Source organism: Ostrea edulis, chromosome 2 (assembly GCF_947568905.1).
Source record: "Ostrea edulis chromosome 2, xbOstEdul1.1, whole genome shotgun sequence".
In the NCBI taxonomy this organism is placed as follows: domain Eukaryota; kingdom Metazoa; phylum Mollusca; class Bivalvia; order Ostreida; family Ostreidae; genus Ostrea; species Ostrea edulis.
In genome coordinates, this window is record NC_079165.1 from 53,576,928 (window position 1) to 53,590,588 (window position 13,661).

Genomic DNA, 13,661 nt, shown 5'->3' on the forward strand with positions numbered 1-13,661 from the left:
AATAAACTTAGATCGATAACCATTTCTTTTGAAAATTTCGTAAACAATAACATACCACAATCTTTGTTTACAAAACAAAAATGAACTCTCTAAAATGAGCTTCTGTAATAATGTATAACCTTGATTTTTTTGTGTGAAATCTTTTAAACACATTAGACAGTAGATTCTGATCATCAAAAGTGAAAAACAAAATTTTGGGGGAAATCGTGCATCAGTCCCTTTAAAGCATTAGGATGATGAACCGCAGATCTCGAGTTCAAATCCCCCAGAGTCTTTTATTCATATGTGTTGAAATAATTTTTTTTTGAAAATCATGTTTTTATCCATATTTTATATTTTTTGCCTTTTTGGCATATATACTTATTGTATATCATCATATCTTTTATAATTAAATCAATTCGTACTGATTTGAAAGACTATTTCTGGGTGTAGTGAGCCATCTTAAATACATTTTAGTTCAAACTTAACATTTGTCATTTAAATTAAGTATTTGAGTATGGAGAAACTATCATTTTTGTCTGAAAAGTTGGTCAGGGCTAGTGGATGTAAGGTCAGGTTTAGTAAAAATCATTTGAAGTAGTCTCTCTAGAGAATTTTTCACTCATATGGAGACGTCATCATTGCCAGTGAAGGGCTGCAATATTTAGGCCTGCTTACGGCCTTTGAGCAGGGAGAGATTTTTAGGTCACCTGAGTAAACTCAGGTGACCTATTGCACATTGGTTGTCGTCCGTCGCTGTGCATTAACAATTGTCATGAACATTTTTAACTTCTTAATAACTACCATTCCAATTCTTTTCAAATTTGGTATGAAGCATCATTTGGAAAAGGGGGACATAAATTGTAAATTTCAGGACTCCAGCACTCCTGGGGCCCTAGGGGTGGGGCAAAAACTGCCCAAAATTGATCAATTTTCAAAAATCTTCTCAAGAACGACAAACGTGTAAGAAAAACTAAATGCATACTGATGTAGAGCAGGAAAGCCTCTACCAAAATTGTAAATTTCATGATCCCCGGGGTAGGGGTTCTGACCCCAGGGCAGGGCCAAACTTGGTATATAGTGTTTACTTGTAAAACACTTAAAGGCATAGGGTCTATCTTTTATCTAAAAAATGACAGCACAATATTTTGCAAGAAGAACTCCAAAAAACAAATTTGTAGTATTAATTTTGAGTTATCTATCGCTGCAGTGCTTTGAAATTGAAGTCATTTTGACGTTTTAGCCCTTTATAAAAATTTTGTCTGGAGGACAATATATTAAACTGGTACCCTGCTGATTGGTGGCTATACACACAAACATAAGAGATGCGAAGTCAACAGGGTACAAGTTTAGGCAAATGAGAACAGGGAATTATTTTGTAATTACTATCATATCCAATGTGTTTGTAAACATTCTGAAGAACTTTTTGTGATTTTCTAGTTATGATCTTAAATTTCGCCACCTTTTTGGAACATGCAAAATTTCACCAATATCTTAGACCCTATGCCTTTAAATAACATCTTTAGTGCTATTGATACTCCCAGGGGTAGAGGTTTTGGTATAAGGGTGGGGCCAAAATGGTCAATTATTAAATATGTGAACAATAGACAGTTTTAACTTCTTCTTGATAACTATCATTCCAATTCTTTTCAAATTTGGTATGACACATATTTGGAACAAGGGGGACATAAGTTGTAAATTTCAGGATTTCAGCACCTCGGGGGTCCTAGGGGCAGGGCAAAAACTGCCCAAAATAGACAAATTTTCAAAAATCTTCTTCTCAAGAGCCGCACACGTTTAAAAATTTAAAACTAAATGCATAATGATGTAGAGCAGGAAGGTCTGTACCAAAATTGTAAATTTCATGATTGCTGGGGTAACTTGGTCTTAATAGTGTAACTGTTTATGTGTAAAACACTTAAATAACATCTTCTTTAGTACTATTGATATCAAATTGAAAGTAAATGGATATTTAGAAAGAACAGGTTGTCCTTTAGCAAAATTGTAAATTTGATGATCCCAGGAGTAGGGGTTTTGGTATCAGGGTGGGGTCAAAGTGGTCAGTTAAAATTATTAAATGTGTGAACAATTATATACATTTTTACCTTCTTCTTGATAACTATCATTCCAATTCTTTTCAAATTTGGTATGAAACATATTTGGAACAAGGGGGACATAAATTGTAAATTTCGGGATTTCTGCACCCCTGGGGCCTTAGGGGCGGGGCAGAAACTGCCCAAAATAGACCAATTTTCAAAAATCTTTTTCTCAAGAACCACACATGTTTAAGAAAAACTAAATGCATAGTGATGTAGAGCAGGAAGGCCTCTACCAAAATTGTAAATATCATGATCCCAGGGTAGGAAATCTGACTCCAGGGGGGGGGGGGGGCAAACTTGGTCTATAGTATTTATGTGTAAAGCACTTAAATAACATCTTCTTTAGTGCTATTGATACTAACTAGAAACTAAATGAATAGAGCAGCTAGGTAGTCTTTTACCAAAATTGTAAATTTGACGATCCCCAGAGTAGGGGTTTTAACCACAGGGTGGGGCCAAACTGAGTATGTAGTATTTATGTGTAATTTTGCTGATACTGTATAAAATATAAATGCATACTTAGGAATTAAGCAGAAAAGGATGTACAAAAAATAGTGAATTTCACAACCCAGGGTTATGGCTTTAGGATGGGTCCAAATTAATCATATCTTTTGATGTTTTAATGTTATTATACACCTATTATTAAAAACCTTTCATCAGTGTATGCACTTTTGAGAGCAGTGAAGTTTGAAGAACACATCTTGTTTTATACTGTTGCTGAACATTAGCATTTAGCTTAGATATTCAGAACAGGATTTTTTCCCCTAGATTTGATAACCCGTGGGAGTAGTGATCCTTTTTCACTAGTATTCAGGTGACTGATAATGCCTGTGGGCCTCTATTTATTGTGCCACCCCTGCTGTGACATGGGGCTTTGGTTTTTGCTGTGTCATTTGATCTTAGTTGCCTCTTACAACAAGCAAGGGGTACTGAGGACCTATTATAAACCGGATCCCCATGGGACTACTAAATTTTGACTTGCTGACTATGTTTTGACTTGCTGTGAATATCTTCATTACAGAGAATGAGTTAGAACTTTCGATGTCATCCACAGTAGTTTTAACACAAGATGAGCATCATGCTCCACTAGCAGAAGAAAATGAGTAAGTAATTCACTCATTGAAATTTTGTTTCTCCAAGTTTTCAAATGCAGGCAGTTATCAATAAAATCAAACAAGTAAATGAAGCTCAATATAGTTTATACATTGGTGACGTATTGTGTGTTTTTAGCTCAAGTGAGCTTTTCTTGTTGTCTGTCGTCTGTCCGTCTGTAAACTTTTTACATTTTCGACTTCTTCTCCAGAACCACTGGGCCAATTATAATGAAACTTGGCAAAAAGCATCCTTGGGTGAAGGGCATTCAAGTTTGTTCAAATGAAGGGCCACGCCCCCTTCAAAAGGGAGATAATCACAAAAATAGGGTGGGGGCATTTAAAAATCTTCTCAAGAACCACTGGACCGGAAGAGCTGACATTTACATGAAAGCTTCCTGACATATTGCAGATTCAAGTTTGTTCAAATCATGACCCCCAGGAATTGGATGGGGCCACAATAGGGGATCAAAGTTATACATAAAAATATATAGGAGAAATCTTTAAATATTTTCTTTTCAAGAACCACTGGGCCAGAAGAGCTGAAATTTACATGAAAGCTTCCTGACATAGTGCAAATTCAAGTTTGTAAAATCATGGCTCCCCCATGGGTAAGATGGGGCCACAAAAGGGGATCAAAGTTTTACATTCAAATATATCAGGAAAATCTTTAAAAATCTTCTTCTCAAAAACTGCTGGGCCAGGAAAGTGGAAATTTACATGAAAGCTTTCTGACATAGTGCAGATTCAAGTTTGTTAAAATTGTGACCCCTAGGAGTAAGATGAGGCAACAATAGGGGATCAAAAGTTTTACATAGAAATATATAGGGAAAATCTTGAAAAATCTTCTTCTCAAGAACCACTAGGCCAGAAAAGTTTATATTTACATGAAAGCTTTCTGGCATAGTGCAGATTCAAGTTTGTTCAAGTCATGTCCCATGGGGGTAGGATGGGGCCACAATATGGGGACCAAAGTTTTACATACAAATATATAGGGAAAATCTTTTAAAAATCTTCTTCTCAAAAACTACTGGGCCAGGAAAGTGGAAATTTACATGAAAGCTTTCTCACATAGTGCAGATTCAAGTTTGTTAAATCATGGCCCCTGGGGGTAAGTTTAGGCAACAAGAGGGGATCAAAGTTTTACATACAAATATATAGGGAAAATCTTCTCAAGAACCACTAAGCCAGAAAAGCTTATATTTACATGAAAGCTTCCTGACATAGTGCAGATTCAAGTTTGTTAAAAAAATGTCCCCTTTTGGTAGGAAGGGGCCACAATAGGGGATCAAAGTTTTACATACAAATATATAGGAAAAATCTTCTCAAGAACCACTAGGCCAGAAAAGTTGATATTTACATGAAAGCTTCCTGGCATATTGCAGATTCAAGTTTGTTCAAATCATGTCCCCAGGGGGTAGGATGGGGCCACAATATGGGGATCAAAGTTTTACATACAAATATATAGGGAAAATCTTTTCAAATCTTCTTCTCAAAAACTACTGGGCCAGGAAAGCGAAAATTTACATGAAAGTTTCCTGACATAGTGCAGATTTAAGTTTGTTCAAATTATGATCCCGGGGAGTAGGTTGGGGCCACAATAGGGATCAAAAGTTTTACATGCGAATATATAGGAAAAATCTTTTTTTATATGAGCCAAGTAGCCAAATTATTGGTGACTCAGGTGAACGATGTGGCCCATGGGCCTCTTGTTTTGTATATGCTGAGAACATCAAATGTTTTACAAGTTTTGAAAAAAAATTTCAGGTCTGAGGAATACAGAGAAGCAGAGCTAATAGCATTTGACAACTGTTTCAAGGGAGTAGGTATGTAATGTTTCTTTTCCATTTTTAGATCACCTGAGTCATTATGTGAACTATTGCAATTGGTCTGCATCCATTGCTATGCATCATACATTAACAATTAAACATTTTTAACTTTTTCTTGATAATTCATTCCAATTCTTTTCAAATTTGGTATGAAGTATCTTTGGGACAAGGGGGATGTCAATTGTAAAGAACAAGGTACGGTTTTGGTCAAATCTGCCCTGTCAAGGAAATTTACCAAAATACTAACTTTTTGAGAAGAAAGAGTGTCGCGTACCATTTTTGATGACCTTGACCTTTTATGTAAAGGTCAATTTATAGAATTTTTTATTCATTTTTTTGTCCGGATCATAACTTTTTATGCCCCCCTTCAAAGAAGAGGGGCATATTGGTTTGCACCTGTCGGTCGGTCGGTAGACCACATGTTGTCCGCTCAATATCTTGAGAATCATTCACTTGATGATAATGATATTTCGTATGTGGGTTGGTTATGAGTAGAAGAGGACCCTATTGTTTTTCAGGTCAAAAGGTCATAGGTCAAGGATCAATCTACTCTGGACATAGGAATATAATGTCCGCTCAATATCTTGAGAACCCTTTGCTTGACAGACATCAAACTTGGCACACTGGTACATCCTAAGGAGTAGATGACCCCTATTGATTTTGAGGTCATATGGTCAAAGGTCAAGGGTCAAACTGGACATAGAAATATACTTACCATTCAATGTCTAGAGAACCCTTTGCTTGACAGACATCAAACTTGGTACACCAGTACATCTTCAGAGGAAGATGACTCCTATTGATTTTGAGGTCACATGGTCAAAGGTCAAGGGTCAAACTAGACATAAGAATATACTGTCCATTCAATATCTTGTGAACCCTTTGCTTGACATACATCATACTTGGTACACTAGTACAGCTTCAGGAGAAGATGAGCCCTATTGATTTTGAGGTCACATGTTTAAAGGTCAAGGGTCAAACTTGACATAGGAATATACTGTCCGCTCAATATCTTGAGAACCCTTTGCTTGACAGACATCAAACTTGGTACACTGGTATGTCTTCAGAAGAAGATGACCCCTATTGATATTGAGGTCACATGGTCAAAGGTCATGGGTCAAACTGGACATAGTAATATAATGTCTACTCAATGTCTAGAGAACCCTTTGCTTGACAGACATCAAACTTAGTACACTGGTATATCTTCAAGAGAAGATGACTTCTATTGATTTTGAGGTCACATGGTCAAGGGTCAAACTAAACAGGAATATACTGGCCACTCAATGTCTAGAGAACTTTGCTTGACAGACATCAAACTTGGTGCACTGGTACGTCATCAGGAGAAGATGACCTCTATTGATTTTAAGGTCACATGGTCAAAGGTCAAGGGTCAAACTGGACATAGTAATATACTGTCCACTCAATATCTTGATAGCCATTTTGCTTGACAGACATCAAACTTAGTGCACTGGTACATCTTCAGGAGATGATGACTCCTATTGATTTTGAGGTCAAAGGTCAATAGTTGAATTGAACATAATAATATATTGTCTCCTATATTTTAAGAATTATTTGCTTGATTGACACCAAAGTTGGTACACTGGTACAGCATAAGGAGTAGATGATCCTTATATATTTTTAGGTCACATGGTCAATCCACTCTTGACATAGGAAGATATTGTCTGCTCAATATTTTGAATTGATGATACTACTATAGTGTTAAATCTAGGATCTAGAGAGGGCACACATATCATATGTTCAAAAGGGCACTTTTCGTCGCGGCAAGACAATTTCGGGGCATTTTCATTCTATCATACTATGATAGTAATAGAATAATCATTTAGCCTCTTTAAAAGTTAATACCTGCTGCCTTGATTTTAAACTTTTCAATCAACCTTGTGAAGTAAAGAACAATTGTTTATATTAAGTTCAGTAAACAAATATTTTTTAAAAATTCATAGAGAAAAAAGGGCATGGTGCAATTAAAAAGGGCATGGCGCCAGCCAAAAAGGGCATGGTGCAGCGCCATGCTAGTTTGCTTTAGATTTAACATTATACTATCAATTAAATGATGTGTGTGTATAACCCTTTTCAATTTTGCACCATGGGGGGCATATGTGTTTTACAAACATCTCTTGTTTTTGTCTTTTGACACAGGCCTTTGATATTTGGTATGTGAGTATACCATGATAAGGCAGTTGTCTTTTGTCATTTTTTATTACCTTTGACCTTGTAAGTAATGGTCAAATATTAGAATTTTTTGGGCATTGTTGTTGTCCAGACCATAGTTTTTTTGTCTTTTGACGTAAGCCTTTGATATTAGGCATCCGGGTATACTATGATAAGACAGTGTGTCACATGCCATTTTTGATGATGTTTGACCTTGATCTTATATGTATAGGTCAAATAATAGAATTTTTAGCTAGGCCTTTGATATTTGATCTATAGGTATTGTTAATATGGTCTATGAGTTGATATGACAAGAGAGATAATTCTTAACTCTAGATCTTAGTTAATGACTCTTCAGTAAAAGGATGTACTCTGTGTGTAAGGAAGTTAAAGGACACAACGCTGAAACAATGTTTCTAAACTTTTTCATTTTTTCAGAAAAATTAATTCTTTTCATGCCTAAAACTACTTTAAATGTGTTTTATATGAAATATTTTGCGTAGTTTTCGTGTTTGAAAGCGATGGAATTCAAATCTTACGATATGCATATTTACTTTCACTATTTTACGCGCCATTATGTGTGACGTCATATGCGCCCTTGGGTTTGAAAACATCTATTAGCCATTTCATAAACAGATTAGATTTAATCGACAAAAAACCAATTATCACGTTAACGGCTTATAAATAAGATTGCATTAAGTTGTTTAGTGCAATGTAAAGGTGTACTAGTTGTCGGTAGAAAGGATTTAGACATTTTTTTTAAAAAAAATTCGAAGGAAGGTACGAGAAAAAAGACGTGGATAATTTTTTGTTGGAGCAAGAACTTTACCTTTAAAAAACCACCCAGTCACCTTTTTAAAAACCGCTTGGACAGAGACCCTGATAAATTGTGAGAAAATGGGTATATCGAAGCTAAGCACTACATAATTCTGTTCTGGTCTTCAAATTCAATACACACTCGGACCAACTGACCTTCACCTTATAACAACATACCCGGTATAACTTTTGCTTCCAGTTTCTACCAACTAGTAGATTTACAAAAAATTTAAAGACACAAAATAATTGAACTTTTAATTATATAAGTAATAGAATATTGTATTTCCTAACTTTGAATTGAATTTTAAAATTATTCCTCATTGAACTCGTAACATCTTGAGTGCGTCAGTGTAACACTGTGCTCCCACTTCCTAATGACGTGCAGATCACAATTCAAAAATAATAATAAGATTGCTTCATCAAAATAAAATAGTGTGATTACCACTTTAAATTTGATTATTTGTATTGATCTATGTGTGTTTTTTCTTTTTCTTTATCTTTCTTTCCGAAATGCACCCATGGCAGTAGCTTGTTCTAGGGCCAAGTTGTCAACAATGTAACGTATTATAATTGTCTAATCCAACAATAAATAATGATTGCACTGTTTATTTTAGAAAAACAGTGCCAATTACAGATGTATAAAGGAATAACATTACCAAACAGTTTGTAGACAGTGACCCATATAAACATTATTTACTCGAAATATTGTCGATTTCATACTCGCTTTTCTCGCTATAGTTGTGTATTTTCATCGCTATATGTATGCACTGGTGGCAAAAACATATAAAACTTAGAAAATTTGTCAACATCAATTTAAATGTTGCCCATGGTGAATAAATTAGGCCCTTAAAGGCTGTGTTTTTAATAATATCTCACATCACTTTCACAATCAGTTAATTGAAGAAGGGCGCATGTGATGTCACTGTACCACGTGACTACCTACCTAATTAGGCCAATTCAACTTAATTAATAGATTATCATCCAGGGTCAGCAAAAAGGATTTTATTTTTTTATTTTTATTTTCTGAGAAATATATTAAAGACAAACGAGTTTTTATTTCAAGAGATCCGCATCATTTAATGGCAGATGGATATCAATCTATGCTATTTTCATAGACTAATTCCAGGTTAGGCTTTAATTTAAGGATATAACAGAAATATACCTAACTTCTTCAAGATTCAAGAATATGAATTTCCTGTAAGTATGGTTGGTAAACCAGTTACAGTTAAAACAGATGTAGTTGACTCGGACATCCCTTTATTGCTCTTTAGAACTGCAGTGAAAAAGGCAGGGGTAAAATTGGATTGGGGGAAGGATACTGCTGTCATCATGGGATAAGATGTGGCTCTCAATTTAACCACACCTTACCATTATTGTATACCAATTGACAAATCAGAGACTGTACCTGCATATTTGGCAAAAGAGTGTAAAAAGAACTACCAGACATTATGTCCTGTAGATTAAAGGTCACATACATGCCAACTTTTGAAAATCCCCATGGGGGATTTTGCGCGCAACGACCTTTTTTCAACGCTCAAAATTCACGATATTTTACCATGAAAATAAATATGTCTTTTCAAATAAAATATCCATCTAATCATTATACATGTATCATACATCAAGTGTGTTTGACCATTAACTTTAACAAAACTATATATATAAAAAACCTTTGAAAGATATACATATTAAGTATTTTTATTAAAATCATCTATTCAGCAAAAAATCCTCTCCAACAAGTCACATACATATTATCAAATAATACTTAAAGTTGCATCCTTTTACACCATATACACATTGGTTGGTCTATATATCAAAATTTTAAATTAATTAAAGCACATGCATTTAGGTACGACTACAAAGGCGATCTTGCTTGTCTGTAAACAATTTCATGGGCTTGCAGAGTCTGGTGGAACAATCTGCATTGCAACCAGAAAAGGAATGATCTGTCCTGCTATGAAGTTTGCGAACAAAACCTTTGCACCCATGACATCTGAAATAAATACCAGGAAAAAAACACATCAAAATATACGTTTTTACTTGTAAAATAAGGCTACTTGCTAATATAAAATTCAGTACAGACTTGTGCAAATTACGCATCACAAAGTCTATTGAATATTACACTATATAGACTATGTAATACATCGCTATAGACAGATAGATTCGGATAGCCTATATTATTATAGTTGGAAAAACATCTATTTGACGTACCTTTAATATTGCATATTTTGGATGCTGTCAGCGAGAGGCAAAAATCGGGAATATCCGATTGTTTGGTGCATGGTGGTGACACTATTATCATTGTCATTCACGTTTGTGTAAAGGATATGTCAATTTGAAATCCGTCTTCCCGATTAATTACTATCAAAACATGCTTCGCACTGTCCAATAAGCACCCCGACACAGGCAGACCAGGTAAATTACATCACCCCGATACCATGCGACACAGTTAAACAGCAATGGCTGACTATTGTCCCAATTTCTGATTTGCCAGTTCAGAAATGACGCGGGATTTCAAATTCCGGGTGGAAATGGGGGTTTGTTGTCGTAAAATGGGAGATATTTTTAGAAAATCGGGATTTTGGGGTATTTTTGCAATCCCGATCGGGATATTTAGATTTGCCTTTTCAACTGCTTTAAATCAGGAGAATCCCGCACAAATCGGGAAAGTTGGCATGTATGAGGTCAACTGAAACGATTTTCAAAGTTCGTTTTTCAAATAAATTCAGTAAGAAAATACCATTCCTTAAATGTTTTCGCATAAGAATAATTTTTGTTTCGATCATCCAGGTAGATACGACATCGTTAATTTCAACCCGGTAAATTTTATTGTATGAGTTATCTGCCCTTTAGGCGAACCTGATATTTCAATATGGCGGCACGATATGAAAATGATTCGGAAGATTGTATTCCTGAAATAGATATATCGCTTAGTGTTAATGTGCAGCCCTGCCAGTACGAACCAGTTGTACAGCGAGACGCATCCCCACTAGTGAAAAACGATAGTGATTCAGAAAACAGCGAGGATCAATCGGACGAATGCCCTTCACCTGTTCACCATCTGATATGCTTGCAATGGTTTGTAAATTTAATTATTTATACGAGACTTTTAATGGAAACAAAACGATTACTCAAAGCTCAGTAGTGCATCAGCATGTATTTCTAAGAATAGTTTACTATCATTCTAACAGGTGATCATATAGGCTAGTAATTTCATCGCAATGCCCTCGAGAAGGGAGTCCAAATGTTGCCGTGCATAGGATTGAAGAAGTGGGCGTGTCCTGCATCACAGATCACGAGGGTTTTGTTGTGGCAAACTGTCTCAACGGATAGGTTTTAGGAACAGCTTATTATGAGTACATACAAAATAATGGTCCCTTGGAAGAAGGGGAATTGATTTACAAGTATGTATTTTGTTATGATTGCTCAAAGTTATATTGATAGGGGGGGGGGGGGATTCGGTCTCCCGATTCACAATGAGCCATAGTCATAATGAGTCTCTCCTATTTGAATATCTAAATGGTCTCTTGATTCACAATGAGCCATAGTCATAATGAATCTCTCCTATTTGAATATCTAAACCCACTGAATGGTTGACCATTTTATGCACTTCCCTTCAAATAAACATAAAAATGTGCCTCAGTCAATATCTTATGATATATCTTTAATACCTATTTTACTGTCTAACCATGTGTACATTTTATATCAATTTATGCTTAAGCAAATCTTTCAGAAATTAATTCCTGAAAAATCATTCATATTTATAGTACCCCCCCCCTTTTTTTTTTAATTTTAGATGAAAGTCATCAATTATATTTGAAATATTGAAATTCTTTTCAATTTTTTAACAGATTTTACAGACATCATGCAGATTGGAGATCTGGTAATGGCTTGAGAAAAACAATTGGAAAGTTCTTCTATCCTAGTGTTGTGACTATGATAAGAAATCATTCCATCACGACAGTACTGTGGATTTAAATACCCTTTGATATTAATTTAAATGTGTTATAAATTTTAATGCATTTCTCATAAGTGATTCATAAATAAATATAAACAAGTAAACATAGTTTGATGTTCAGTTTTTATATTGTACATAATATATATCATCAATTTACATATAATATGTAATTTGGGTTAAACCCAAAAGGTCTACAGGCCCCAGTCACTTGAGTTTGGCACTTGTTGGTAGGAATTTGTGATTGGGGCAGGAGAATTACCAACAACATCCACTACCTAACTTCCTGGAATTTCTGTAGGAGCCAAACTGATCAATTCCATAACTTAATCTGAAATACAATTTCATATGTCTGATGATTTTTATTAAAATGATTAAACAAAACGTTACAATTCAATAAACGTATACTTTTTGTCTAGTATTACGAATATCCACTCACATTCATACTAATTATATGGGTCAATTTAGAAAATGTAGATATTTGAAGTGAAGAAAAACAAAAAAATTCCAATGTCACAGAAAATTAATTTTCATATTGATGAAGCACTGTAAAATAAATGTCTATACTATTTAATACCAATGTTCTTTAATATTTTCTTCATTGAAATTGCTAATTTATTCATTCAAATAATTTAATGCAAATTAGTAGTCATTCAAATAATTTAATGCAAATTAGTAGAAAAAAATGCAAATAAGTATGCCAAATTGACCTACATGTAAAATTTATACATATATTTGGTTTCTTTTTCCAACAACTGAATTTATTTAGTGATACAAGTTTAATTTTTCATCTCATAGTTATAAGAATATTATCAAAAATATAGTTGTAAGAAATATTCATTTATTAATTTCACTATTTATCTATTAAAGGGACTGATTCACGATTTCCCCCGAAATTTTGTTTTTTACTTTTAATGATCAAAATCTATTGTCTAATGTGTTTAAAAGATTTCACCAAAAAATTGATGTTCTACATTATCATAGAAGCTCATTTTAGAGAGTTTATTATTTGTTTTGTAAACAAAGATTGCGGTATGTTATTGTTTACGAAATTTTCATAAGAAATGGATATCGATCTAAGTTTATAATATCTTTCACATTTCAAGCATTCTTTGGGTAAAATGTGTCATCTAAAAGTTAAAATTTGCGATTATGCTGCTTTATATTACAAAATTAACATTGCACATGTTTGTTTATATACATGAAAAGACTCGAGTCTTTGTTTACATAACACAGATTTAGGGCTAAAATATTGCTTTTATTCTTGCATTCAGAAGGTCAATATTTTGACTGTCAACATTAAATTGGTTATATTTTTATGCCCCCCTTTGAAAAAGAGGGGGCATATTGTTTTGCACCTGTCGGTCGGTCGGTATGTCGGTCGGTCTGTAGACCATGTGTTGTCCGCTCAATATCTTGAGAACCATTCACTTGATGATAATGATATTTCATATGTGGGTTAGTTATGAGTAGAAGAGGATCCCTATTGTTTTTCAGGTCAAAAGGTCAAGGGTCAATCTACTCTGGACATAGGAATATACTGTCCGTTAAATATCTTGAGAACCCTTTGTTTGACAGACATCAAACTTGGCACACTGGTACATCCTAAGGAGTAGATGACCCCTATTGATTTTGAGGTCATATGGTCAAAGGTCAAGGGTCAAACTGGGCATAGGAATATACTGACCATTCAATGTCTAGAGAACCCTTTGCTTGACAGACATCAAAC

The 13,661-nt window shown here is 34.6% G+C and overlaps 1 protein-coding gene and 1 long non-coding RNA gene across 5 annotated transcripts in view; both read left to right on the forward strand.

The window, feature by feature from the left end:
• Window positions 1–13,661, forward strand: part of LOC125679300 (syntaxin-binding protein 4-like) — a 135,736-nt gene that overhangs the window by 11,990 nt on the left and 110,085 nt on the right. For all 4 annotated transcript variants that reach the window (XM_048918414.2, XM_048918415.2, XM_048918416.2 and 1 more), the window contains exons 2-3: window positions 3,100–3,181; window positions 4,937–4,995. In XM_048918414.2, the coding sequence (XP_048774371.1) occupies window positions 3,120–3,181; window positions 4,937–4,995 (121 nt within the window). In that variant the 5' untranslated portion in view covers window positions 3,100–3,119. The remainder of the gene's footprint in view (window positions 1–3,099; window positions 3,182–4,936; window positions 4,996–13,661) is intronic.
• LOC125679319 (uncharacterized) lies at window positions 5,004–12,039 on the forward strand. The gene is made up of 3 exons (XR_007371783.2): window positions 5,004–11,055; window positions 11,169–11,381; window positions 11,829–12,039. It is a non-coding gene; the product is annotated as an uncharacterized LOC125679319 (long non-coding RNA).